At 44.3% G+C, this 26770-nt stretch overlaps 1 protein-coding gene across 1 annotated transcript; it reads left to right on the forward strand.

The window, feature by feature from the left end:
- The first annotated feature begins 1306 nt into the window (after positions 1 to 1306).
- Positions 1307 to 25545, forward strand: NSFL1C (NSFL1 cofactor). Its single transcript, XM_064382294.1, has 9 exons — positions 1307 to 1436; positions 3767 to 3864; positions 9629 to 9703; positions 12785 to 12950; positions 13601 to 13693; positions 14781 to 14890; positions 15280 to 15417; positions 21882 to 22046; positions 23801 to 25545. Exons 1-9 carry the CDS (start codon positions 1332 to 1334, stop codon positions 23961 to 23963), a joined length of 1113 nt encoding a protein of 370 aa, XP_064238364.1. The 5' UTR covers positions 1307 to 1331; the 3' UTR covers positions 23964 to 25545.
- Positions 25546 to 26770: the final 1225 nt, after the last annotated feature.

Consider the following 26770-nt stretch of genomic DNA (forward strand, 5'->3'; position numbering starts at 1 on the left):
TAACCTAACCCAAACTCTAACTCGTTTGTCATATAGACTTAAAGGATTTCTTGTACAGTGTTAATAATACACCAAATTTTCCAGGAAAGAAACTATTGTGTCAATTGAGGGAAGACCAGACTTTGTGCTGTCCATAACCTGATTAAGAGGGGTTTTGACTAAGCCTGGGGACCTTCTTAAGGTCTCCTTGAGGCAAGAGGGCAAAGAAGCTGAGGACCCAGAAGACAGGATTGTGCCTGAGAAAGTGGTCTTGGAGCAGATGCCTGAGGAAAGGGGAGAGAGCACCTTGCCCATTGGTAAGGGAAAGGGGCTCCAGGCACAGAAGCACTAATGCAATGGCCCTGAGGCAAATACATCATACCTGGCACGTTCCAGGAACAGCAAGGAGGGCAAGGCGCCTGGAGCAGAGGAAGCTGGGGGATCTCTAGATGAGATGGAGGAACTGGCCCATTTCTCATGAGTCTTGCAGGCAGTCCGTGAGAGTGTCTTATGCGGGGTGAGATAGTGAGGCATGGACGGGTTGTGAGCGGAGGCCTAGCCTGTTCAAAGTCTGGATTTTATTTATTTATTTATTTATTTGAGACACAGTCTCGCTCTGGCATCAGGCTGGAGTGCAGGGGCGCAATCTCGGCTCACTGCAACCTCCGCCTCCCAGATTTAAGCGATTCTCCTGTCTCAGCCTCCCGAGTAGCTGGGGTTACAGGCACGCACCACCATGCCCAGCGAATTTTTGTATTTTTGGTAGAAACCGGGTTTCACCATGTTGGCCAGGATGGTCTCGATCTCTTGACCTTGTGATCCGCCCGCCTCAGCCTCCCAAAGTGCTGGGATTACAGTCGTCAGCCACTGTGCTGGGCCCAAGGTCTGGATTTTTACTCCCAGAATGTAAGAAGCAAGAAAGCAGAGACTTTGTTTTGCTCCTTGCCATATCCACAGCCCTAGAACAACATCGGACCATTGCTTGACAAGTAAGTGAATGAACGAATGCATAAATTAATGACATGAATTTCATTTCTGCGTCAATGAATAATTGGGAATCTGACTTCTGCAGGGATTTAGCCCACAGGTATGTGTAAGACCCGCCCCGCCTCTCATCCATCGGGCTCCCACCCCCGCTGTTAGGCTGCGGTGAGTGCCGCGGTCGCCAGAGGGCGCGGAGCGGCGGGGCTTCCCGCACGGAGGGCTTTGCGTGAGGCACCGCATGGGGCGGGGCTGCGGGCCGGCTCCCATCTGCTGAGCCGGGTCGACCAACAAGCGGAACGCGGCAGCGGGGCTGGCGCTCGGGCTGTGCGGCGGCGGCCGGAGCGCTTTGGGAGGTGCACGGGACGAAGATGGCGGCGGAGCGACAGGAGTCGCTGAGGGAGTTCGTGGCGGTGACGGGCGCCGAGGAGGACCGAGCCCGCTTCTTCCTCGAGTCGGCCGGCTGGGACTTGCAGGTAGTGCTGCGAGGCGGGCTGCGTCGGGTGGGCAGGGGGCTGCTGGGAGCGGGCGCCTGGTGCCTTAAGCCCGCGGCGGCCGAAGCGCACAGTCATCCCCGCTCTACCGCGGCCCGACCCAGGCCTCATGGATCGGGACCGCTTGTCACGCGTCGCCGGCTCGGCTTGGGAGTGAAGGAACGCAGGCTAGCCCCGGCCAGCTCTGCCGTGCCACAGTTTAACTCTGCCTCGCCTGCTTGCGGCGTCAGCGAGACTTCGGGCACTGCAGTAGCCAGCGAGGAGACTGGGCGCCTGGGGGCGTGGCTGCCGCGCCGAGTGCCTGCTGGAGGTCGGGCTGGTCCGCGTAAGCAGCCCTTGGGTGAAGCCCCACTCGGGACTAGACGGCCGCTCATTTCTATTTCCGAAGCCCAGCTCGGGAATTGACTGACGCCCGCCTTCCTTAATTGCTTGGAGGATACCTCTGGGGTGTTGGAGCGTCTTCACCTTTCTTAACTTATCTGTAAAATGGGAGTCTCGTGGAAATTACTATGTAGTTCATTGTCACGTATTAAGTATTCACTAAATACTTGGTAAGAAGACTTAAGCTTCACGAGGTAGGGATTTTTGTACACCTGTGAATTCCCAGTGCCTAGAACAATGCCTGGCACATAATAAGCATTCGGTAATTAACTGTAGAAAGAATTGCATAAATATTCTTGGCCAGCCTACGTCTTAGGTAGATGATGACGATGATGACGATGATGACTGATATTTATTGAGTACCTGCCACGAGCCAGGCGCTGTTCTAACTGCTTTATACGTCTTTTGTCATTTAACCTTCACATTTTGCAGCTGAGGTTACAGAAGTTGAGTAACTTGCTCAAGGCCTCACTAGCTACTAGGCAGAAGAGGTAGAATTGGAACTCAATTCTCTCTGATTCCAAACAGACAGAGCCCAAGCTCTAAACCACCATGTGCCAAGCACTTTACATAATATGATTCGTTTAATCCTAGCAACACTATGAGGTAAAGGATAGACCCATTTTATGGATGAGGCATTGGAAGCTCAGAAGGCAAGGAATGTGCTCAAGGGCACACAGCCAGTAAGTAGTGGGGTTGGGATTTGAATTGAGTCTGCTTCGTAAACTGCTTCCCAAACATAAGAATTAGGCAAAGCAGTTTGCTCAACAAACGTAAACTGCTTCCCAAACATACGAATTAGGCGAAGCATCACACCTATACAGACACAGTGGGAAGCCCCTGTACTGGGCAAAAAATTTTTTAGAAAAAGTTTCTGTCTGAAAGACCTGTAAGCACACAGTGTTGTGGTCAACAGGTCTTCTGTCCCATTCCCCTCACAGTGTAGTGGGGAAACTGAGGCTCATGCATGTGACTTGCCTAGCAGGAACAGGACTTGAATGTAGGCTCCCTGTGAATGCCAGTTCAGTGCATGGCCTGAGACAGCACACTGCCTCCCAGCAGATTGGTTTTATCCCATGACAGCTCATTTCCTCCTGTAAAGATGGTGACTCTGAGGGCAGGAGCCATGTCTATTTCATCTCTGTGACCTCAGTGCTTTCTTATGTTTGTGCAAAGCAAGTGATTAGTAAATGCCTGTCCGTTGAGTTGGTGAGATGTCACAAATGACCAAAGGACTCCCGTATTCCTTCTGTATGTATAGACCTAAGATCCGAGTGTGCATAAATCTTGATTATCTCATCCAGTGTGCAGGTTGGTGAGACAGGTACCCCCATTTCACAAATTAGGAAACAACTTGGAAAAAAAAGGAAAAGTAGCAACCCGGACTGACTCCACACAGTTCCTGACTCCTGGTTATAATAGAAGCGCTTAAGAGTGAGGGCCTGAGCACACTGGGATCAAACCTGGCTCTACTCTTTACCGGCTGTGTAAACTTGGACAATTTTTTTTAACTTCTCGGTGCTCTGTATCAACTTTAAAATGAAACGATAATGGTACTAATACCATAGAGTTCTGTGAGTATTAAACAAACTAATATATGTGGAATGCTCAGAACAACCTGGCATATAAATGCTCACTAAACGTGTGCTACTTTTACTAGATCACATTTCTTCGTAAACTGAGAATGAGGAGTGTCTTCCACCCCAGCCATTCTTATTCCCTTCTTTTCATCTTAGTGGGTGGAATTTGTTTCAGGTGACTTGAAGACTCACAGTTGAGCTGTTAACCTTCTAATCTAATTTTCTTTGGCCCAACACTTACAAACCTACCTTGTAAGTGTGGGTCATGTCTGTATTCCTTTGTGCTCAAAGGAGATATATGTTAGGTGAAGGCCTGTTTAAGGGTCCCAAGGTACTACCTCTCTGTTTCAGATCGCACTAGCGAGCTTTTATGAGGATGGAGGGGATGAAGACATTGTGACCATTTCGCAGGCAACCCCCAGTTCAGTGTCCAGAGGCACAGCCCCCAGGTAAGGGCCAATTTCAATTATTGCTACATGAGTGTTTCCAGCAGTGAAGAGGAGCTATTTTTCTGACCAGAGGGTTCAGGCCTGAGTGTGTGGACCAGGTCTGAATGAGAAGGTTAGACTGAGTGATGGGTAGTAATTCCCAGCAAGCCTCAGTCATTTCCTATACAGAGATGCATGACTTTTACCTGAGTGTGGTTTATGGTTCAATCCTGGGGGAAACCAAAAACCTACTTTTAAGACTTTTGAGGGTCTTTTACTTATGTAGTATGAGGAACAATCACTCCAACTCTAGAGTTTTTAAGTAAAAGCCAGAAAACTTCCTTTCAGGGGTACTATAGATGTGAAAGATTTGGCCAGATGACTTTAGGAAGGCATTAAGTCTACATATGTTTGATATTTTAGGCTGCCCATTACCTTATTAAGAAGTCTTTTACAAAATAAACCTGTGTAACCCACCCTTTCCCAAGTTGATTAAGGAGACCTTGTCTTACTAGATAAAACAGTGTTAACCTTTGCTATCCCATTTGCATCCCCTGTCGCAGCCTCCCTGGCTCCCACAACAGGTCACTCCTGTGCTCTGCAGAGTGAAACAATGCTGGTCTTCCAGGAGACAAGCAGGGGTGCTTCCTGTAAAGCTGTCTGAACCATGCCCCCCCTCTCTGCTTTAGCCAGATTGCTTCTACTCTCTGGTATATGTTTTAGCCAGGAAATTCTATTTGGGTGTGAATTCAACCCCAGAATATAAATAATAGTGTTTCTTTGCCGTGAAGTGGTAAATTATGTTTCTCTCCAAAGGCAACTGAGGTTTAAGATATATTTCCTCCCTTTGAAGAAGGAACACTAACTCCACATCTCATTGCTTTCTTAATTTCTTTCCCTAACTCCCATCCAGAGAAAAGAGGTGGTAGGAAAGTGATCTTTTAACTGTTTGTATGTCCTAACCTGTGAGATGTTGGCGATGGCACATCTGGGTATTACTGCTTAGAACATGTTGTTAGAGTAAGTGCTGTTCTTGTAGCTGCTAGTAGAGATGGCTGATTTTCTGAGGTATGAGTCTTTTGACAGCCACCTAAGGGTGTTGTTGGGATGTTGGCATGTCAGAATTACAGAGGGGGAGAGATTGCAACTTAATTTATAATGCCAGTTACATGTTTACTCCTCTCTCTTCTCCAGTAGTCCCAAAGTTCTATTAAGGCAGTGATTTATTAGCATGGGCCCAGGAGCCTGACTGCCTTGGTTCAAATCCCAGCTCTGCCACTTAAGTAAAAGCTTTGTGACCTTGGGCAGGTTACTTAACATACCAGTTCCTCTTTTTCCTCACCTGTCAAATAGGAATGATAGTGCCTACCACATGGGAAACTGAATGCGTTAATGCTTACAAAGCACATAAAACACAATATGTGTTATTATTTTAATTTTAGTATCATCATTTTTGCATTCATTCTCAACTTACTTGTTTTGTTTACCCTGCCTATTCCCCAACAAGTATGTACATTTAAGAATAGGCATAAAATAAAAGAATTAAGGACATAGAGATTAACATTAGAACTGAAGTGAGTAAAAAGACTAGACAGACACACATTCAGTCCAAGAGGTGTTGTTTTATTGCTCTGGTTAAGGCTCAGACTTGGTAGTGGGCTTAGAAAAAGGAACCGAAGCCAAGAAAAAGGGAGGGAGGAGGGCACAGTCTGTCGCATGGTTGTCTTTGTTGAGGAGGAAAGCAAATGCTAGGACTACATTTCTCAGGAGAAGCCAAACTTGTGCTAGCACCTCAGAGGAATTCTGTGTGGGGCCTGCCTCTGCTTCCACCTGGCTGTTGCAGGACACTTAGCCACTCTCTCCTTCCCCCACTTTAAACTTCTCACATACCCTTTTATGTTGTCACTGCTGCCTCAGCAACACCCAGCTCTAGAATAGGACTTCTTAATGTGAAGCTTCTGAACCCTAGGAGGAATCTATCGAATGGGTGTGAGACAGTCTCTAAATTGTTAATACTTGAAATTGTAGGCAAAAGTTTGTGTACACGTTGGAGGTATCTTTTTGTGGCAGGAGAGTCCATGGCTTTTATGAGATTCTTAAAGGGGCCGAGAGACATAAAAATGTTAACCATTGCTATAGGGAGAAAGTTTAAACTCCTCAATAATAACAGCCGCCATTTATTGAGTATTTAGGAGTCAGGCACTGGGTTAAGTTTTTACATGAACATCTTTTTAGTCCTCACAGCAACCCTGCGAGGTTAGTACTATTAGTTGGTACTGAGGTTAGTACTATTTCTGTTTTATAGGTGAGGACACTGAAGTTGGGTTTCTTTCCAAGATCACAGAGCTAGTAAAACATGGGTTTAAATATAGGGCTATTTCTGCATTCAGCATTTCAGCTCTCAGCCCCAACAATGTTCTGCCTCTTATGGACATTTGAAGTCCTCTAGAGTTTACCCTGGACCCACTTTCCTAATCTGACTCCCTTTTTCTCATTTCTGAAATCCTTTGTTCCAACCAAACTGATTTCTTTGGTTCTCCAGTTCTTCCTTATTTTTGATTCCACTTTTGTTTGAGCCTCTCACCTGATCAGGTGTGCCCACTCTCTTGCTTTCTGCCTATCCAAATCCCATGCATCCTTCCATGTTCACCTCCATCCCCACTCCTCTGTTGAGCGTGTTATTCCCAACCCCATGACTAGGTGGCACACCATAATTCTGTGCCACAGAACTCCAATCACAACTATCACTCCTTCAGTTATTTAACTATATCCACATACTACTGGGTGACATCTCCTCTGCATTACCCTGAAATCTTTACCTGATATTTAACTTAATGTTTCTCCCCAGGTAAATTGTAAGTTCCTGGAAGTGGGAGGGCTAGTATTTCAGGAGCAGTCACCGTCCTTCTAGCTGTGCCATATTTCTCACCTGTGTTCTCTTGTGATACTGTTCAGCAGCTCTGAAGTAGGTAAGGTGCTCACCGTTTTTGCAGATCAGGATCCTAATTCTTAGAAAGGTCAAGTAACTTACAGCTGCTGTTATGGCAGATTCAAGGCCAAGTCTGCCTAAGTCTAAAGATGCTTCTACTGCCACATGCTACCTCCCTTTCAGCACCTCCCACCCTTGTATGCAGGGTCAAGCAAGAGGTAACAGTTTCTTCTTTTTTTGCCGCTCTTTCATCCAGCAAAAGTTGTACTTTAAACTTTCAGGGACCCCCCATTGTCTGATTCTCTAAAACTACAGTATCCAATAAGGTAGCCACTAGTTATTTAAATTAATTAGAATTAAGCAAGCATTGTTACTCATTTGCTTTAACCACATTTCAGATGGTTAATAGCCAGATATGGCTAGTGGCTTTCCAGTTGGACAATGCAGACAGCATTTCCATCATCACAGAGAGGCACTGCCACAGAGCTAGGGTGACCAGATTAAAATCAGAAAATGGCATCTGATGAAGGACTTTTGTGCCACTTCAGTATGCCAGAGTAGCCTGGGAGATAGTTTTAATATTGAAAAATTGAACTTTCTGAGATATTTTGCCAATTTGTGCAGACCATAGGACAAAAATATTCTGAAATTGGTAATATCCCTAGGACATGCATGCCATAAGGTGACTCAAAGCATTACTCCAGACAGTGGTTCTGAACTTGAATGTATGTCAGAATTACCTCAGGGGCTCCTTAAGAATAGATTGGTGGATACCCCTTCCAGAGCTTCTGGTTCAAGAGAATTAAGAGGGGGCCTGGGCATTTGCATTTCTCACAGGTTCACTGTGATGCTGATGCTCCTGGTCCATGACCACACTTTGAGAACTGCTCCTTAAGAGTAGTACTTAAATGTGCCGCACCATGCAAAAGGCTTTCCGTGCATCAGTACCCACCTGTACACAGAAAGGCCATCAGCTGGTGCTATGATTGTCCCATTTACATGTGAGAAAATGAAGGCTTTGAGAATTTAAATAGCATGTCCAAGATCCCAACAGTAGGAGGCAGAATTGGGATTGGAATCTGGTACATGGACACCAGAATCAGTGTCAGATACCATCAGTCTGGGTGTATGAGTTTTGGGGGAAAGAAACAAAGCCACCACAGAAAGCAGTTTGCCCAAGCAAATGTATATATGTATATTTGAAAGTTTTAACAACAGGGAAGTAAAAGATATTTTTTTCATAGATGCTCATCCTAGCCCAGTCATTGGAAGAAACTTTAGGCTAAATATGTATGGAAAATTCCCTTTAGGAAGATGAATGAGTGGAACTAGTACTCTTAGGGTACTAGTACAGACCTCATCACTTGGATCCTTTTGAACCACGTCATATCGAGCAACAAGGAATGCCCAGGAGGCTGTTCTGAGGAGCCAACTCATGCAGGGAGCTTATTTGCTACATTGATTGGTTTTTGTCCTCTCACTTCTAGTTGATGGAACCTCAAAACTCTTCTGTCCCCTGATTGCTTCCTTGAAATAAATCTTCAAGACTGAACTGGAGCTTTCTTCCTAGTAAACAAACTCATTAAAGCCTCGCTAAACCTGTATTACTCTCTATATTAGTCTGTTCTCACACTGCTATAAAGAACTACCCAAATAGAGTAATTGATGAAGAAAAGAGATTTAATTGACTCCCAGTTCCATAGCTATACAGGAAGCATAGCTGGAAGGCCTTAGAAAACTTAGAATCATGGCAGACGGCGAAGGGGAAGCAAGCACATCTTCACACGGTGACAGGAGAGAGCATGCATGAAGAGGGAAGTGCTACACATTTTTTAACCATCAGATCTCATGAGAACTCACTGTCACGAGAACAGCATGGGGGAAATCCACCCCCATGATCCAGATCCCTCCTCCGACATTGAGAATTACAGTTTAACATGACATTTGGGTGGGGACACAGAGCCAAAACCTTATCACCTCTTTCTCTCATATTATATGGAAGTTGCTTTTTCCCCTAAGAAATACAGAATTTTTTTTTATCTTTATAAAATTTGTGTCTCATAATCATCAAAAAACTAAGCTTGTTCCTTGAAGGCAGATCTAAACTAGGCGGAAAGTGGCAGTGGAAGACAATGTCAGAGGGAATTAACCTTCTCACACTCAGTTTTAGTTGTGCCCATTCCATATAACACTGCTTTTTTTCTAAAAATAAATACTATTACTTGACTAACCTGCAGCAGAAGCAGACTGGGGCTTTCTTTCCTCCAGTGCAGTCACCCACATAGTCATTCATTCCTACTTCTTAACTATCTGTCTTTCCTTCAACTCCCTCTGATCTCTGTGCACTTGTGTATGATGCTTTCCTGTAAGACTACACCAACCCCTTTTCCCCAGTAGCCCCATCACCATGACTGTCCACTAGTTCTTTGGCACTTGGTTCAAATATTCTATTTTTCTGGGAAGCCTTTCTTATGTTCCCATATTCCCTGCTGTCTGTACTACTTAACCCTCCCTTGTACTCATTTTGAGTTGTGCCCATCCCATACAACTCTGCTTTTCCCCCCTAAATATTAATAAGTACTTTGTAGTTTTTATTAAAGCCAGGACAGCTTAAATTGGGATTCCATTTTACCTCATGGTAGGACTTTCTAATTTATACTCAATCTGTGTGACCTTGAAAAACTAAATGCCACATTATTTTATGTGTAATCTTAGGGGATTAACCTTTCTCCACATACATCTTCCACTTGCCCACCGAAAATCTAACCTGAGTGTCTTCACCTTCTTAGCAGTGGTGATGAGGGTTACCTTCCTTAATGTTCCCTGAGATCATTTTGCTTTTTTATGTGTCTCCAGTGATAATAGAGTGACATCCTTCAGAGACCTCATTCATGACCAAGATGAGGAGGAGGAGGAGGAGGAAGGCCAGAGGTGAGTCTTTTATAGGGGATCAGGGGGACAGTTCATAGGGAAGTCCAGGGTAATGTGTAAATCACCTAGAACAGGACCTGGTAAACATGATTAGTTATTTGTTAGCCATTACTACTGTGGGCTGGTCTGTGTGGGTTATATCCTAGGAACAGTTTCTTCTACTCCCTGTAGCTTAGAAGTGACCCCGTCCCCTGTTACTTAATGTATTTATTGAAGAATATTAGGGGGAGGGGAACAAGGAAAAGATCTAGCAGTCCCACTCTTTGGTATTGACTCAAGATTTGGAATCAGTTCATAAAGAGATTTCTACGTTCGCATGCTCATTGCAGTGCTCTTCACCATAGCAAAGTTATGAATCAGCATAAGTGTCTTACCAGCAGATGAATAGATAAAGCAAATGTGGTATATATACACAGTGTAATACTACTCAGTCTTTAAAAAGGAAATTGTCATTTCCTTCTTTTTTTCCTTAACAACATGGATAGAGAACATTATGGGAACTAAAATAAACCAGGCACAGAAACACAAATATGGCATGTTCTCACATGTGGAATCTAGAACAATCGAGCTCATAGAGGCAGAGTTTGTATAGAGACAGAGGTGAGGGGATCATGGGAAAATGATGAAAATGATGGTCAAAGGGTATAAAAATCTTAGGAGAAATATGGTTTAGGGCTTTTTTTTTTTTTTAAGATCTCTTGCACAGCATGATGAGTATAGTTAATAAAAGAGCATTGTACCCTTCAAAATTACTGAGAGTGAATCTCAAATGTTCAATATTGAGTATTTGAGATAATGAATATGTTAACTAGCTTGATTTAATCCACTTCGTATTCATAAAGCATAGCATCACTTTGTATGCCATAAGTAAATACAATTATAAATTGTCAATTTACAATTTTAAAAAATAAGGAAAAGAAAAAGTTATTCATTATGTTATAATCCATATGTAACCAGATATCCATTTTTTTGGTGTATTTCTTTCCACCTTTTTCTTTTTAATTTAAAAAAATCATGTTAAAAAATCAGAATATTAGGCTTATAAGTGTATATTCCCCCAATAGACATGCACACATCTACTATTTGTTTTTAACCTTTAGGAACATTATATAAAAATATCCATTGTGGAAACTACAGACTAGTATAATGAAAAAGTCTTAAACTCATCTACCCTGTGGTAACTACAGTTAATATTTTGGCATATTTCTATCCATTCTTTGTTCTGTAAATAAATATGATTTTGTTGGATTAATGCTACATCTCAAACACTTCTCCATGTCGTTAAAATCCTTCATATGCCTTTTCATACGCTGTAATAGTAATCTGTTATGTGGAATGCCTGATATTTAGGTTATTTCCAATGTTTTTCTACTGTAAATATCAGTGCTGTGAATGTCTTTGTGGATTAATTAACCACGTTTCAGATTTTTTTTGAATAGTTTTTAAAAATGGAAATACCAGGTCAAGGGCATGCATATTTTTAAGGGTATTGATCATAGGCTCCTAGTTCTGAAGCTGGGGCTTTGAGATCCGTTAATAAAGATTTTATATTTATAGTCCATTTAGCAGAACTTCATCTACCTAGAATGAACAAGAATGAACTGGCTACAGCCTCATTTCATGGGTTTTGGTTCTTCACAAGATCTGCCTCGGTCTGTCAGACATTCCTAAGGAAAATTGTATAATAACTATTATGGGAATGCAGTTATCTCATCATGGGCAGTCTTTAGGGAAGTAGGCTGAGAAATTTCATGTGTTCTGTTCTCTATTTTTATTCCTATTGTGACCCTCACACTGCCTCAAAACCTTTTAGATACTCCCAGATACAGGAATATATGTTAATTTTAGAGTTTTACACTCCTGAGTGAAAGGCAATGTCATCAAGTATGTGAATGCCCAGCTCCTAAATGATTTCCTCATTCTCCTCCCACCCAGTCACATCCTCCGGGCGGGCGATGACCTTCCTTTATTTCACATTCTCCTTACTTCCTTGATCCCTTAGCATTTCAGACCTGAAGGACACTGGTACTGTTGCCCTTGTCAGGGCCTGTGGCTTTGCTTCTCATTCCCTGGCGAATGTCAGGAAGTAGAGGGCTAAGACTAATTTTTATAGGTTCTCAATTTTCCCCACTTGGGGACAAGCTGTTGATTTAGCTCTGAATAGGAATAATGAGTCAGTAGGCAAGGCTCAATGACAACAGGTTTTCAGACCCATATAAAAAAGTACTAACTTTATCTCAAGCCATGTCTGGCCTATTGCAAAGCCCATTGTGGGTGTCTGGGGTTTTGTATTTGAGATTGGAGCTTCTCTGACCTCCAGTACCCTTTCCTCAGGGCCCCCAGTGTATGTCACATGAATGGCAAGGTGAAGTGAGGCTTGGGGGAGCTCTTGGTGCTGTGTCACACCACCTTACCTGTGTGCATTACTCTGTGCTTGTTCTTTTGCATACATCTGCTGATTTGAACCTCACGGCTCTGACTTAAGGAGCAGGTAGGTAGGGCATGTGGTCCTTCCCTCCCATTTCAAAGACAAGGAAAGTGAATTACAGAGTAGTGCACTGGCTTACCCAGAACACAGTGGCAGAGCCAAGACTGGAGCCTAGCTGCTTGTACTAACCATGCCAGTGCCACTATTAACCCCAAGTCACTAGTGATAGCTACTTCTGACTATGACTGCAGTCACTGTCTCCTGGAGAGGAGCCTGGCCACCAGATTGATATTTCCCAGCTGAGACTCTCTCCTGAGCTGATAAGTTGTTGTGCATGCCTGGAATGCCTTTCCCCAATTTGTTCACCTGATAAATTCATCCTCATCCTCAAGACTCGGCCCAGAAGACACCCTTGTAGGAAGCCTTGGCTGTCCTTCCCAGCTCAGTGTTCCCAGAAAACCCTCACTGACTTCTGTTGCTGCTCATGCTGCATTGTACCTGCTTGCCTCCTTCCATGTGTTCCCAGCTAGCCAGTGAGCTCTTTAAAGACAAGCGTTGTACCCTTTGCCTCAGTGTGCCCAGCACCAACCTGGCACATGCTCTATTCATGTTTTCCATGAGTGTTTCATGTTATAGGTGTATTTTGTACACAGGTTTTATGCTGGGGGCTCAGAGAGAAGTGGACAGCAGATTGTTGGCCCTCCCAGGAAGAAAAGTCCCAACGAGCTGGTGGATGATCTTTTTAAAGGTGCCAAAGAACATGGAGCTGTAGCTGTGGAGCGAGTGACCAAGAGCCCTGGAGAGACCAGTAAACCGAGAGTGAGTATAAGGGTCATTGTGACCACAGGACTGAGATTCCAAAGCTGGTAATGCCACTTTCTTCACCCCAGCAGTGACTGATTTTTTTTCTTTCTTTCATTTGCTTACTTGGTCTTCTGTGCAGAACACAAGTGTAGTTTCTCTCACCCTTTAAAGTGAAACCAAGATTTGAGCGAGAGTTTTCAAACCTATAGCCTATGGTCTAGATTGGGTTCTACATACATGTTTTGTTTGACCTATCCTATTTGACTTTTGACTTACTTGTTGTTTTATTTTGTTTTACTTGAATTAATAGTCATCTGTTTTATGTAAAATCTGGTTTTCTATCTCCTTTGGGAAAATCAAAAAGTCTTTGATACTATCCTGTACCCAAATTCCTACGTGGCCATGGTTAATGAGAGTTTCCTTTAGCCAGGCACTGCCACTTCCAGCTTTTACCCCAATTCTGGCCACCTAATTCATTTACTATACTACCTGGCCATGTACGCACTGAGTCTGATACCAGAGAAAGTACATCTAGTAGCTAACAAGCTTGATCAGGAACCTTGTCCTCTTTCTTACTCTTACCTACAATAGATATATCATTGTATCTGAGTAACCCCTCTACCATGGACCAACCCCTCAAATGTGTGTGAACTTGTCCCTTATAGCCATTTGCAGGAGGTGGCTACCGCCTTGGGGCAGCACCAGAGGAAGAGTCTGCCTATGTGGCAGGAGAAAAGAGGCAGCATTCCAGCCAAGATGTGAGTGTGCATCTACCTTCACATGAGGGAAGCTTGTGGACTGTTTTGCCATTTTTCTGAAGGGATTGGTTACATATTGTGCATGAACCAGCAGCCTCTGAAGGGAAGCTAATAGAGCCAGTGCCCTTGCTATGGTTCACAAACAGAGAGGCTTACTGGAAAATCAAAGGCAGCTTTCATGGATGCTGGGTGAGAGAGCTGGTGAGAACAGGTGGAGAAAGGGGATAGGCAAATGAAGGAGTTTTTGGAGCAGCCGATGGATCTCAGGCAGAGGTACAGTGTATCTGGGGTTCTCTGGTGATATGAGTATAGCTGAAGAACTTGGTCTTCAGACCACCAGACAAGGCTTGAAACACCAATTTTTTTTATATTTTATTTTTTATTTTTTTAGTTTTCCTTATTGTCCACTACTTTTTAGCCCTGTGCATAGGGGCCTCCTCCCCACAAGTGTAATCATACAGACAATTTTCAGTCTTTTTAATTCAATATTATATCACAAATATTTTCTTGTAGTTTTGTGATCATTAATTTCTATAATATGTTTTAAATCATTTTGGGTTTTATTCCAAAATAAAGTCAAGCAAGAAAATAAAAATTTTATCCTCCAAGGCAGCAGCTGCTAATGCATTGGTTTTTAGCCTTCTAGACCCTTTGCTGTGAATGTGTGCAGGAGTTGTTAACAGAACTGGTAGATAACATTTTTAATGACTGTAGAATAGTCCACAAGCAAGATTTGCCATGGTAGTTTAGTCAAACACGCACTGCATACCAAGCACAAGCACAGTGTTGATTGAGTCACCTGCCCAGAGCCATCTAGCTAGTGAGTGGTACAGGCAAGATGCAACCCCAGGTCTCCTAAAACAACCCCTGCCCTTAGGCTGTGCTAGATCACCTTCCTATTCTAGGTTAATGCTTATTTAGTTTGCTTGTTGAGTTGCTTGTGCACACATGTATATATGTGTGTTTATGTGTGTTTTAATAGTAGCAACACTGTGAAATAGTAAAAATCTGCTAATTTGCGGTTTCAAATTGGTATGCTTGCCAGAACCCTGACAATATATTAACTGCTTACTCCCTGTCATCACAGGTTCATGTAGTATTGAAACTCTGGAAGAGTGGATTCAGCCTGGATAATGGAGAACTCAGAAGCTACCAAGACCCATCCAATGCCCAGTTTCTGGAGTCTATCCGCAGAGGGTGAGTGAAAAAGCCCTCCTCTAGGTCTCAAATCAGTGAGTGGATAGCAGTTAGGAAAGGAAGAGGCAGAATGTTTATTATTTGAGAAGTAAATTGTTTGAAGCAGATTCCGCATAGTTGAGATACAGATTCCTAGATCTGCTCCAAATACCTGTGTGTCCATTTTTCTCCTTTGGGCCTGAGGGCAAACCCAAGTGGCCAAATAAGAAATAGGTGTCTTCCATGGCTGAACAGACAAGAGAAAAGGTGGAGGCAGGCAGGTAGCCTGCTCCCTGTGGAGGCCCAGCAATTTTCACCATTGGGACTGAGAGGTTTCTTCTCCCCTTTTCCCCATCACTGTCATTTCCATCTTCTCTCTCTGGACTCCAGCATGGCCTTTTCTCCCACAGGGAGGTGCCAGCAGAGCTGCGGAGGCTAGCTCACGGTGGACAGGTGAACTTGGATATGGAGGACCATCGGGACGAGGACTTTGTGAAGCCCAAAGGAGCCTTCAAAGCCTTCACTGGCGAGGGCCAGAAACTGGGCAGGTAAGGAGCAGCACAGGTAAGAGCCAGACTGTGTCAGTCACACCTGCCAAGCCCAGCACACCCTGTGTATCACTCACTTTGGTTATTAGCTCTTAACTGTTTACAAAGTACTTCAAGTTTTATTTGTATTGGAAATAGGATGTGGAGAACATGGACTCTGGAGTTAACAGACCTGAGTTTATGTCTCTGCTTCTTCACTTTCTAGCAGTGCGACCCTGGACTGTTGATCAGTTTCCTCAACTATAAATTGGTACTAATAAGAGTCCACATCTCCTAGGATTATTGTTGCAAGCAGTAAGTGAGCTGATGCATGTAGAACACTATTCCATAGTGAGCAGTCAGTATAAGCAGAAAGTATAACATAATTACTGCTATGGCTCAGTAATCTAGGGTGTTCAGGGAAAGTGTGATCTCCTCGATGGCGTAAGGCTGACATGGGGATTCCAAGGGGAATAAGGAATTTCAGACTCTCTCACTCAGCCAGGCCTTGCAGAGGGTTGCTCAGGATGCAAGGACGCTCAAGAACCTTGCTGCCCTTTTGCAGGCTGGTGTGCCATGATTATGGCAGCTCAGCAGCTCTTATTTCTACTTATTTGGCCCTTTCTGACGCTCACTCTGCCACCTGTAATTTTTTCTGCCTTGTATCTTTCTCACTCCTGTACCCTCTACTAACAGACATTCTCTATCTTCTGTTCAAACCCTCTGATGATATCTGATTGGCTAATAGTCATTGTTATCCTTCATAGTTCTCCCACCAGACCCGTAGCCAGCCCATAGGTGGGCTGCCTTCTCTCAGGACGCACTTAGCTTTGGCCATGGCCATGGGATCACCTGATTAGTATTCTTCAGAGGGAACTGCGCACATGATAGGCATTCAGAGCATAGTGATCCTCCTTCCCAATATGATTCTTTTACAGAGAGAAAGCTAATACTCTTGGACATTAGGGCTTGTCTTTGGGCACATGGCTGGTGTGTGGTAGAGCCAAGACCCCAGGCCTTCTATTGGCTTTCCTTCCTGCACTCCTGCACAATGAGACATCCTCCCTAACCTAGATCTGGCAGTTGTCAAAGTAGCTACTGCCCTTGCTCATCTCACCCTCTTCAGAGATCAAAGTTTGGTCTTCCAGCAACCATGCCCTCTGAGCTTCTGGCTGGCCCTCTCCTAGAATCCTTTACCTTCCTATTGGCCATTCATACCTCATCAGGAGCACGAGTCAGAGTTCAGGGTATTAGATTTACCAGGCCCAAAATAGTTAAGTCATCCCTGTTCTCATCATTTCATCTATCGTGTCAAGGGCTGTGGACTAGCCCAGAACAGCCGTTCTCACAACTGAGTGTCCCTGTCAGTTGTGACGAGCCTTGTAGGGCACCCAGTTTTCTTTTTCTTTGATTATTAAAGTAATGCATGTTCATCTTAATAGAAAGTGCAGGTAAAAACTATCCTGAACCTAACACCCAGAAATATTCAGTTACTATCTGGCAAGTATATCTTTGTACTCTTACTTACATGGGTTTGTAAATATGCTGTTTTATCACCTGCTTTTTGCTTTATCAGTGAAGTATGGCTATCATCCTATATCAGAAAGTGTATTTCTACCTTTTAATTATAATGCTTACATAATTTTCTCTCCTATAATTGTGCTATAATTTAACCAGTCCCTACCGTTAAACATTTAGGCAGATGCCAGAATTACAACATTGTAGTTAATATTTCTGTAATTAAATCTTTGTATACTCTTTAATCTTGGACTAGAAATATGATTTTTGTCTCAAAATGGCTTCATATTTTTAAATTGTCAAATCGCCCTTCGAAAAGGTTATATTTTTTACCCCCACCATCAGTTACAAGGGAGGACTCAGAACTTCAGAACACCATGCAGTTTGGGTTTGATTTTATAATACTAATGAGAAATGCTTCTACTATTGGAAAGTTTTAACAATATTATGTGTGTGTAACTCTGCATCTCAGAAAATTAAAGTATCTCTGAAGTCTTTTAGCATGATAGGAATAAATATTAGTGTGGAGGATAAGCACAAGATAGAACTTGATATCAGCATGATGTTTATCAGCAAAGTAAGTGTTCACTGCCAGTTCCACTTGCGCTTTTTTTTCAGTTCTGGCTCTTTATGAAAACTTTTTTAAAAAAGCAGCCACAGTTTTATATAGCTAAGTGAGGTGGGACTTTAGCTTTTCAGTCTAAATCGGGACAGCTGCTTTAGTTTTTCCCATAAATTTTACTACATTTTTCATTGTCTTGTGAACCAAAATGATCAGAAACCAAAAGATCAACAAAATTTTCTCAGATTTGCTTCAAAAATCAATCAGTATTGAGTTTTTTCTCTTAATTATCTGGGCAAATACTTCAAAGTAGATGAATAAGTTCTCCCAGTTCAAAGATTTTGAGAAAATTCAATCGTGTTAAATTTTTATTGTTGTTTTAGGTTTTACATTAGTTTATTTGGGTTGGGAGCTGATCTGAAGGTTCAAATTGCAGACAGCAAAAATGCACTTGGGAGTAGGAGTCACTGCTGCTGGAAGTGAGCTTTAGCTGCTCCCATGCCTTCTGTAGTGGTTATTTTTATGGAGAAGATGGCTGGTCTCAGGATTTGTAACTGTGGCAAGAAAGTACCTAGTGCCAATTTATTCTCACTGTAAAGCTAGAAGGTGTTGGGTGATTCGTGCTCTTGAATTGAGACTCATTTTGTAGCCCAGCTGTTGGCAGTTCTCAGGAAGAGCCGACAGGCCGGCTCCTTTGAACAGATGCATGTGGCTGCCCTGCAGGATGATTAGAGCGCTATGGAACTCGTTCTTTGAATGATTTGTTCTTATTATTTGGACAATCAGGAGGCCTGGTCTTGAGGTTTCTCTTCCTCTTCCACTCCCCATCCTTCAGAGCAGCACAGGCTGGGAATGCCTGTCAGGTGACCTTCCACTTACAGCCCATGGACAGCTGATAGCATTTCCAGTTGATTTTGGTCCAGAATTGAGGTAAATATAAGGGACAGGACCTTGAAGAATGATAGTAATTGACTAGTTTTTATGTTGTTAGCTAAGCACTGTGCTAAGTATTTCACATGTTTTATCTTCTTTAATCCTGTTTTGATCCCCATTCTACAAATAAGGCAATGAGGTCCATATTGCTGGCCAGTGCAGAGCTCGGTCCCTACAGTTTCTGCCTGTATCTGCCAACCTGCATAGCATCCTGGATATTCTTGCATAGCATAGTCACATAGACATTTGTTTGTGCTTTTAGTGTGTGCTGAGTACAGTGCATATTTTTAGCTATTTTCTCAACTATCTGGGAAGTTTTAACTTTGCTTTATTGATAAGGAAACTGGGTCTTGAAATCCAGGCCTGTATCTGTCTGACTGTAAGGTCCAGCAGGAGAGTATGATACTGTGAAGAGCACAGGATGGAGAGCCAGACAGCTCGAATTGTATACTGCCTCCACTGTGAACCAACACTGGGATTTTGGGCAAGTTGCTTAATCCTGCTGTCGCTCAGTTTCCTCATCTGTAAAGTGGAGATGATGAATCACTACCTCATAGGCTGGGGGTTAAGCCTGTGGGTTAAGTAGGTTAATACATGTGAAGTGCTCAGCACAGGGCCTGACTCAGGAATGGTGTCTCATAAACAGTTACCATGTTTATCAGGCCACCCTGCCTCACCTAATTTTTAGGGAGTGTATAAGAGAAACAGCCAGTCAGAAGCAACACAGCTAAGTCCAGGCATCAGGCTTTTCTCATCCTTCCAGTGATGAGTACTAGTCCTCTGCAACAGAACATGCTGGCAAGCAGACCCAAACAGCAGCTGCTTTCTTGTGCTGAGGATTTCCTAAATATCAGGTCCTGCATGCACATTATCTCATCTCATCCTCACAACAGAACAGCTCCTCATTTTACACACAGAGACACTGAAGCCCTGGGAAGTTGTGACTTGCTTAAAGCCACACTGCTTGTTTAGTTCAGAGGCAGAGCTGAGGCCATATGGTAGGTGGCACAGCTCAAAAGCTTGTGCCGTTTCTCCAGCATCACACCAACTCTCCTTGATAATAGGGACAGTAGAGACTGCTTCCCCTAAAAGATATGGAGGTGTGATGGGGAGAGTATCTCCATTTTATAGAAAAGGAAATTGAGGTGTCAAGCTGCTCAGTAACTTGCTGAGGGTCGTCACTTCACAAGTGAGGAATGAGACTAGGAGAAGGGGAGAAGTTTGAGAAAGCATTTTCAATGTAAGTATTATTTTTCTAAAATAAATTATACCGAGTTAAGCTTGACAAAGTCCTGACTGGTGGGAATGTACAGAATATAGAGAGAAAGCAAGCTTGTTTATTGCATGAGTTTTTAAAAATTTTGAAACTGGCCCATAGCATGTGTGTCTGTTTTCTTATCTATAAAATGGAGATAACACCCATCTACACCCATCTCAAAGGATGGTTGTGGTGATTTGGTGAGGTCATGGCTATGAAAGCACCTTTAGACAGTACCTGCACAAAGTCGGTGTAAATGTCACTCCTGTTTTTTCTACTCCCCACCCCTTGCCTGTATAGATATCAGCTATTTTGGCTTAACAGGCCTAATTTTAGGCCTGACTGAAAATGTTACAGTTCCCTTTCTGGCAGGCAGTGGTTTCAATGAGTACATGTACTTTGAATTATTATAAATAGGCAAGGGACAGGCTGCCTAAAGTCTAATTGGAGAGTTGACTTAATGTCTGTGAAACTAATGAACAAAACAAGATAGTATAGATCAGGAATGTCCAGTCTTTTGGCTTCTTTTGGAACAAGAAGAATTGTCTTGGGCTACACTTAAAATACACTAACACTAATGATAGCTGATGAGCTAACAACAGCACAAAAAAAAGCAAAAAAAAAAAAACTCACGTTTTAAGAAAGTTTACAAATTTGTGTTGGGCCGCATTCAAAGCCATCCTGAGCCACATTTGGTGGTTGGATAAGCTTGGCGTAGAGCTTAGGCATTTACAGATATATAAGATTTACCTTTTCCCTGTTTCCAAGCAACTCTTGTGGCCTATGGTGGTGTGGTTTAAACTGTGTTTTCAGGCCACTCTTTTTGAGTCCCTTATGCTGTGAGGCTGATGCACAGAAGCAGCTCCTCTAGTGCTAGTAATGTGGGTGACATTCTCCTCTTGAGTTCTACTTTGTAATCCTCTAGGCCCATATTTTTCACCTTCACAGAAAAGAATGTTTACTTTTCAGTCTTTCTTTGTTAATTATATGCTTCAGGGAAATATTTAACTGTGCAGTCTCAAAACCTTTAATATGCCAATGGCTTCTGAAGCTGCTGGTGTATTATGTGTCCTTCTCCACACCACCTGGAGATATCTCAAGGGACTGAGGTTCTATGGAACACACTTTGGAAAGCACTTTCAGGTGGATTTGCTCTGAATACCATTTTTTGGGCTAGGAAGGGGGAAGGGTAAGGTACAAGAACTGATCTCATTAGAGGCTTTGAGGGGAAGCAAATGCTCATCTAATGGCCGAAACCTTTGCAAAGGTCTAGGTCAGGTCGTCTGCTAAGAGAAAGACTGAGAGTGAAGTGGACAGGTAGTTTAGAGGAGAGAAGTCAGCTCCATATAGTTGTGGAGAATTGGGAGTCCTGTGTGTGCATTTTGTGTTTGTCAGCCATCCTGAGTACATTAGGCAGTTTTCCCCTTTAATCCTTGCAAAAACTGAGCGAGGCCTATAGCCTTAACCCTTTAAAAATCTAATTACTACCTTTGTTGAAACTAAGGGTGCTTGAGTAATTCAAACCCTAGTCCATGTGATTCTGAGATATGAAATCTAACACTGTGGCAGACACTGTGTCCTGTTCATTGTATGATGAATCCCAGCAGTACCCAGCACTTGGTTGGCTTTTCAGTGCCCTTCAGAACTCTCTCCCCTGCCCTCAATAGTGGATATATGAGTACAGATAACGCATGTGAATGAGGTGCACTAGGTAATGCAGGCCTGAAAATTCCGTCACAGAGGAAGAATCTGGATTGCTTCCCTTGCATCCTGCCACTCACCTGCCAGGCTGTGCCAGGGCCGCCTCAGCTGCAGACTCAGAACACTCCCCTCCACCACTCCGTTGAGGCTAAAACTGACCCTGGTCTATAGTGTCTTCGAGCCTCATGACCCTGTCTCTTCCACCCTAGGCTGTCCTTTCCTCCCTTCAAGCCCTTGTTCAGGTGAAGACACCGAAGAGGAAAAAAGGCTGAATAACTTGCCCACATTACTCAGGAGCAAGGGAGCTAGCAATAACGTATGACTCAGGGTTTGAGGTGAATTCTGCTAGACCTGTAAGTTCCATAAGGGCACGATTCTGCCTGTTTGGGTCAATACATCAGCAGCACCAAACAATGCCAGGCACATAGCAAATGCTCAGTAACAGTCCAAGAAAGGGTTCCCTTCTTCCCAGGGGCCTTGTTTCTGTGTCCTGATGCCATCCTCTCTTCTCAGCACTGCCCCCCAGGTGTTGAGTACCAGCTCTCCAGCCCAACAGGCAGAAAATGAAGCCAAAGCCAGCTCTTCCATTTTAATCGACGAATCAGAGCCTACCACAAACATCCAAATTCGGCTTGCAGACGGCGGGAGGCTGGTGCAGAAATTTAACCACAGCCACAGGTACCTTGCATTGTGTGGCCTAGTGTATTCTAGGAGTGTCCTCTGGGACTTATGCAAATGTGTGGGAAGTAGAGAGCCCTTCTTCCTCCTAAACACCAGCAGGCCCTCCATGCTTTACCTGAAGGAGACACGAGGGTGGGAAGGACTACAAATCTGAAGCCTTAGTCTGGTCCCCACTCTTCCATTAGTGTGGCCAGTGACTGTTCAGTTCTCCCCTGTATGTCTCATTCCTCATCTGCAAAATTAGGGTATTGGATTTCTCAGGCACATTTTTTAGCTACCAGACTGTTCAGAGGAAGTCTCATGCTAAAGTCCTATGAAGAGATCAAATTAGAACTGCTGTAGTTGGTGGAGGGGTGAGTGATGCAGTGCCAGCATCCCACTCACCTGGCTTCCTCCACCTCCCTCCTTACAAGGGGCCTGTGAAAACCACAGGGCCAGAAAGATCTCTTCTAGATCTGGCTGTTGAGAATTCTGGGAATACCTGCTCTACATCTCAGATCATGTGGTCTGGATTAGTGCCTCCTTCATTTTAAAGATGGAGAAACTGAGGTGCAGCAAAGTGAAGAGACTAGTGGGAGAGGTGCTAGAAGACTGTTGCCAGTAAATACATTTGGCATCTCCTTTCTGTATAACAGAAGTGTCTAAATTTTATTGGTCATGAGCCCTCTAAGCCAGCACCCACATGTTGGGTCAGTGAATGCTTTGACAGTCATTGAGTATTGACTGTGCTCACCTGTGGGTAGAGGCAGGCGACAAGCCCAGCTGTGAGCCAGGAGCATCTGGAGACCTTTTCAGACCTCCATCAGGACCCTTCACTCAAGTGCCTGGTGATTAAGGGAGTAACCCATCCCACTGATGTGAGTTATTTGCCTCAGTTTCATTTCACTTACTAAGCTCAGCACACTGCTGCCCACTCCCAGGGTGAACAGCCCGTGCAAAGGGCTTTGCTGGGTGAAAAAGCTTGGTTTGCTAAAAGATAAAAGTCACAGTCAGAATCCTGCAGGTCCTTGCCCTTAGATCTGCCAAATTAAAGTTGCATAGATTTTAGGGGTTTGGGGCAAAAGGAAACTTTTGTTTAAGTGCTCTGGGGAAGGAGGCATTGTTTCCATGTGGTTTCGTTCTCATATGATCTCCAGGTTCAGGAGACAGGCAGTGTCTGGAGAAATGATTCCTGGCCCTGAGTTGACCACTAATTTCTGTTAAATAGTTTGAGTGCCTCCTGTGACATACAAAAGAGACACGTTCTGCCCTGTGGAACTCCTGAGCTACAGGAGGAGACACTAATCAGATCATCCCAGAAATGTGGAAGGAGGGTCAGGGATGGAGACAAGGAGCTGAAGAAGGCTGTCCTGAGGAAATGACATTTGATCTGAGGCCTGAATTGTGATTAGGATTGCAGGAAGGGGATCAGGCAGGGGAGCCTCTGGAAAGAAGGGCCCAAATGTGGGAAGAGAAAGAGTATGGCCTGATGAACTAAAAGTGGGAGAAGAGAACGAGGGGAAAGAGGGTGGTATAAAATTAGTCAGGCCTTGGGAACACAGCAAGGTTGTTGGTGTTCATCCCAAGGAAAATGGAAACAACAGTGAAGGACTCTCAGCAGGAAAAGGACATGGTCCCGTGTGCCTGAACGTAGCTTTCGCTGTTCTGTGGAGAAGGTCAGGGAACGGGATTTGCAAGGTGTTTAGCTTTCCATGGGGCAGGGTGTGGACAGCAGAGGAGGGCATTGCTCACTACTTCCCCAACTCCTGCAGGATCAGCGACATCCGACTCTTCATCGTGGATGCCCGGCCGGCCATGGCTGCCACCAGCTTTATCCTCATGACTACTTTCCCGAACAAAGAGCTGGCTGACGAGAGCCAGACCCTGAAGGAAGCCAACCTGCTCAATGCTGTCATCGTGCAGCGGTTAACATAACCACCCAGCCAGCTGCCTGGCCTCCCTCCTGTGTTTCCCACGGCCAGTGGCCATGGTCCATGGGGATCACCCCTCCTGCCCCCTTGTGCACACCCAGCAGTCGAGTGCGATGTCTCCTCCGTAGCTCTGGGTTCTTAGATCTTGGTTGGACATTTGTTTTCTCCTTAGTTGCATTTTCCTGGGTTTTTGTGACGATCAATGGACTTTAATGAAAAAAAATAAAAACAACCAAAAAAATTGAAGGAATATCACCAGCATGTTGTACGGAAACTCTCCCACTGAAGCAGGCTTTAATTGCTTTAAAATTATATTTATCTTGGGGCCTGTGGGATGAAACTTCCTTCCATCCTCTGCATAAAAACTTGTGGCACACAGTGCTTATTCACTAGTGTGTCCCACCCGCCAGCCCCAAAGATGACTGGAGGAAGGAGCGGAAATGTTTAGAAAGAGGCTTCGCCGCCACTTGTTCCTACAGGAATATATCACTTGCCCAGATAAAACTGAGCAGCAGCTAGAGTCCCCTAAAGTGGGAGGTCAGAGCTGCATGCACATGGTGTCTTCAGAAACTGAAAATATATTTCCCTATGCTCTTTTTACTCAACCCCTGGGAAATCCAATCTTGCCAGGCCTTGGCCAGTTGAGATTCTGTTCACCTGCCTGCCTGGCCCTTTCCTCCCTCACCATCCAGACTGCTTGCCTCCTGGGAATTCTCATGGGCTCCATTATGACTTTATTTACTCCACGTGTAGAAGTCTAAGTAGACCTAGGAGGGAGGTGGGGTATTTTTTTCGGTAGGATACAGCTCATGCCAACCCCACCCAAGTGAGCTGAGAATCAGAGTATCTTGCCCTAAAAGATAAACAGTCAGAATGCCACCAAGCTGTTCACTAGTGATGTGTGGCAAATCAAATGAACTGTTGAAGAAGGGGTGAGTTTCCTGTGCTACAAGCACCTGTCACTGTTGGTACTTACAGGAGGCTTCTGCTGGTACATGTTGGAAGTGAGTGTAACATCACTAGTTGGCTTTGCTTAGCAGGTTCTGCTTCACAGTTGTTCTTTGACCTGCTGACTTGTGACCTGCAGAAACAGGCAGTAGTCCTGACCTGGTAAATACCCTCCACCACCCCTATAAGTTTGCTTCCTATGCAGGTTTGGGAGAGGAGGGCCATTGGGCTCTTGGATGGAACCCTTTCCCCATTAAACAAACCAGAGACTTAGAATCCATGCTGACTCAGGATCTCCTGGTTTGGAATCGTAATGTGCCTCGATCCTCTTTCCAAGCAAGCCTCACCAGTCTCTTTCTCTTTTCCTGCTTCACCCCTGCAATGAGCCAAGAACCAATACTGCATCCACCTAGAACTGCAGAAGGGCTGGTGGTTTCAACCAAGACCCATCCTGAGAAAGAGACTTGGCTTGGTGCTTTTGATCCCAAAGTTCCCACACTGGCAGTGGCCTGCTGGGACAATGGCATCTGTCATGGTGTTTCCTCCAGCAGGTGGAGATTACTGTGGAACCTACATATGGGTCTGGAAAAACTGTACACTGTTGTCACCTTGACCATTAAAAACCAGAATGAGGACAATGGAGTTTTGTACTTTCTAATGGGTTGCTTTGACAGAAACTACAGCAGCCAGAAGTACTTCACTGCTTCACAAAGGCCCCATTTTACAGTGCAAAACATTGGGCCCAGGTCACACTGCTACTAAGTGGTAAGCTACTGCCTGTTCCTATCCAGAGCCCATGCTCAGCCACCATGAAGTACAGTATATACTCCATCCCTAACTGCCAGGCCCATATACATATACCTGACCTCCCCCAACCTCCTCACAGTGTCTGCTTAATTAGTACATGCCAGAAGAGATTGCAAAAACACCCACTTATATCATCTACAGTAGTTTGCAAAGGGCCCTCAGCACCTCTGGGCAGTAAGTTAGGCAGGTGATCTAAGTCTTAACCTATTGTTGATGCAGCCACCACAGTTGAGAGACAGTCCCTCTGACCTTGGACCAGGGATTACACTGGTCTGGTTCCAGGCTGGGGAAGGATGTTCCCAGCCCTAGTTTTTTGTTTTGGGCAGTCCAGATGGAAAGGTCCATCCACCCAGATAGGCTTTCACGGGTTTAAAAGGAAAAGGTTACTCAGCCACTGGTTCTGGGGCTTCTGAATTCAAGGCAGTTGTTCTCTGGGGCATTTTGGTCTCCCCAAAAATGGTAAGAGCACCTCCTGGCATTAAATGGGTCAGGCCAATTCATTGGACATGCCTTGATGGAAAGATACCCAAAGTTCATCAAAATGAAAAAGGCAAGGTAATTGTCATGATGCCCTTTCTAAAAGTGCAGTTTTAATTAGTCTGCTGTGGGATATGGGTTGTTTGTTTGATCTTGTTAACAATCATGCCCAGCAACCCTGTAGGTAGAGTCTTGCACAGATCTGGCTGCTTCCTCAGCAGAAGGCCAGGGAAGAAGCAGGCATGTGGGGCAAGAGCTGGGCATGGCTTTAATGGCATTGCCAAAATGCCTTCCAGTGGGGCAGTGGCCCTTTTCATGCCCATCCATAGGACAAAGCATGCCCTTCCCTGCCAGGAGCTTAAAGGTGACTAGAGTTCATTCAGGGGAAGCAGCTGGTGCAGAAATAAGGGTTCCTGCTGCTCCCTGTCTCCTGACTCCTCGCGTTTCAGAGAGAACTGCTAACTCCGGACTCTCAGGCCCAAATAAAAGGAGATCTTCCTTCTTTAAATGGGTTTGACTCCTGTGTTTTAGGGTCTGTGTCTGGGGATCCCAGTCCCCTTCTTCCAGGCCATACTTTTT

The sequence above is a fragment of the Aotus nancymaae genome, unplaced genomic scaffold (assembly GCF_030222135.1).
Source record: "Aotus nancymaae isolate 86718 unplaced genomic scaffold, 86718_ANA_hifiasm-v0.15.2.pri h1tg000029l, whole genome shotgun sequence".
In the NCBI taxonomy this organism is placed as follows: Eukaryota; Metazoa; Chordata; class Mammalia; order Primates; family Aotidae; genus Aotus; species Aotus nancymaae.

What these genes read in the sequence shown, in the direction of transcription:
- NSFL1C (XM_064382294.1), top strand. Translation starts at nt 1,332, where the DNA reads ATGGCGGCGGAGCGACAGGAGTCGCTGAGGGAGTTCGTGGCGGTGACG. An exon ending in TCCAGAGGCACAGCCCCCAG is followed by an intron (nt 3,865 to 9,628) that starts GTAAGGGCCAAT and finishes ATGTGTCTCCAG; the next exon opens with TGATAATAGAGTGACATCCT. An exon ending in GAGAGACCAGTAAACCGAGA is followed by an intron (nt 12,951 to 13,600) that starts GTGAGTATAAGG and finishes TGTCCCTTATAG; the next exon opens with CCATTTGCAGGAGGTGGCTA.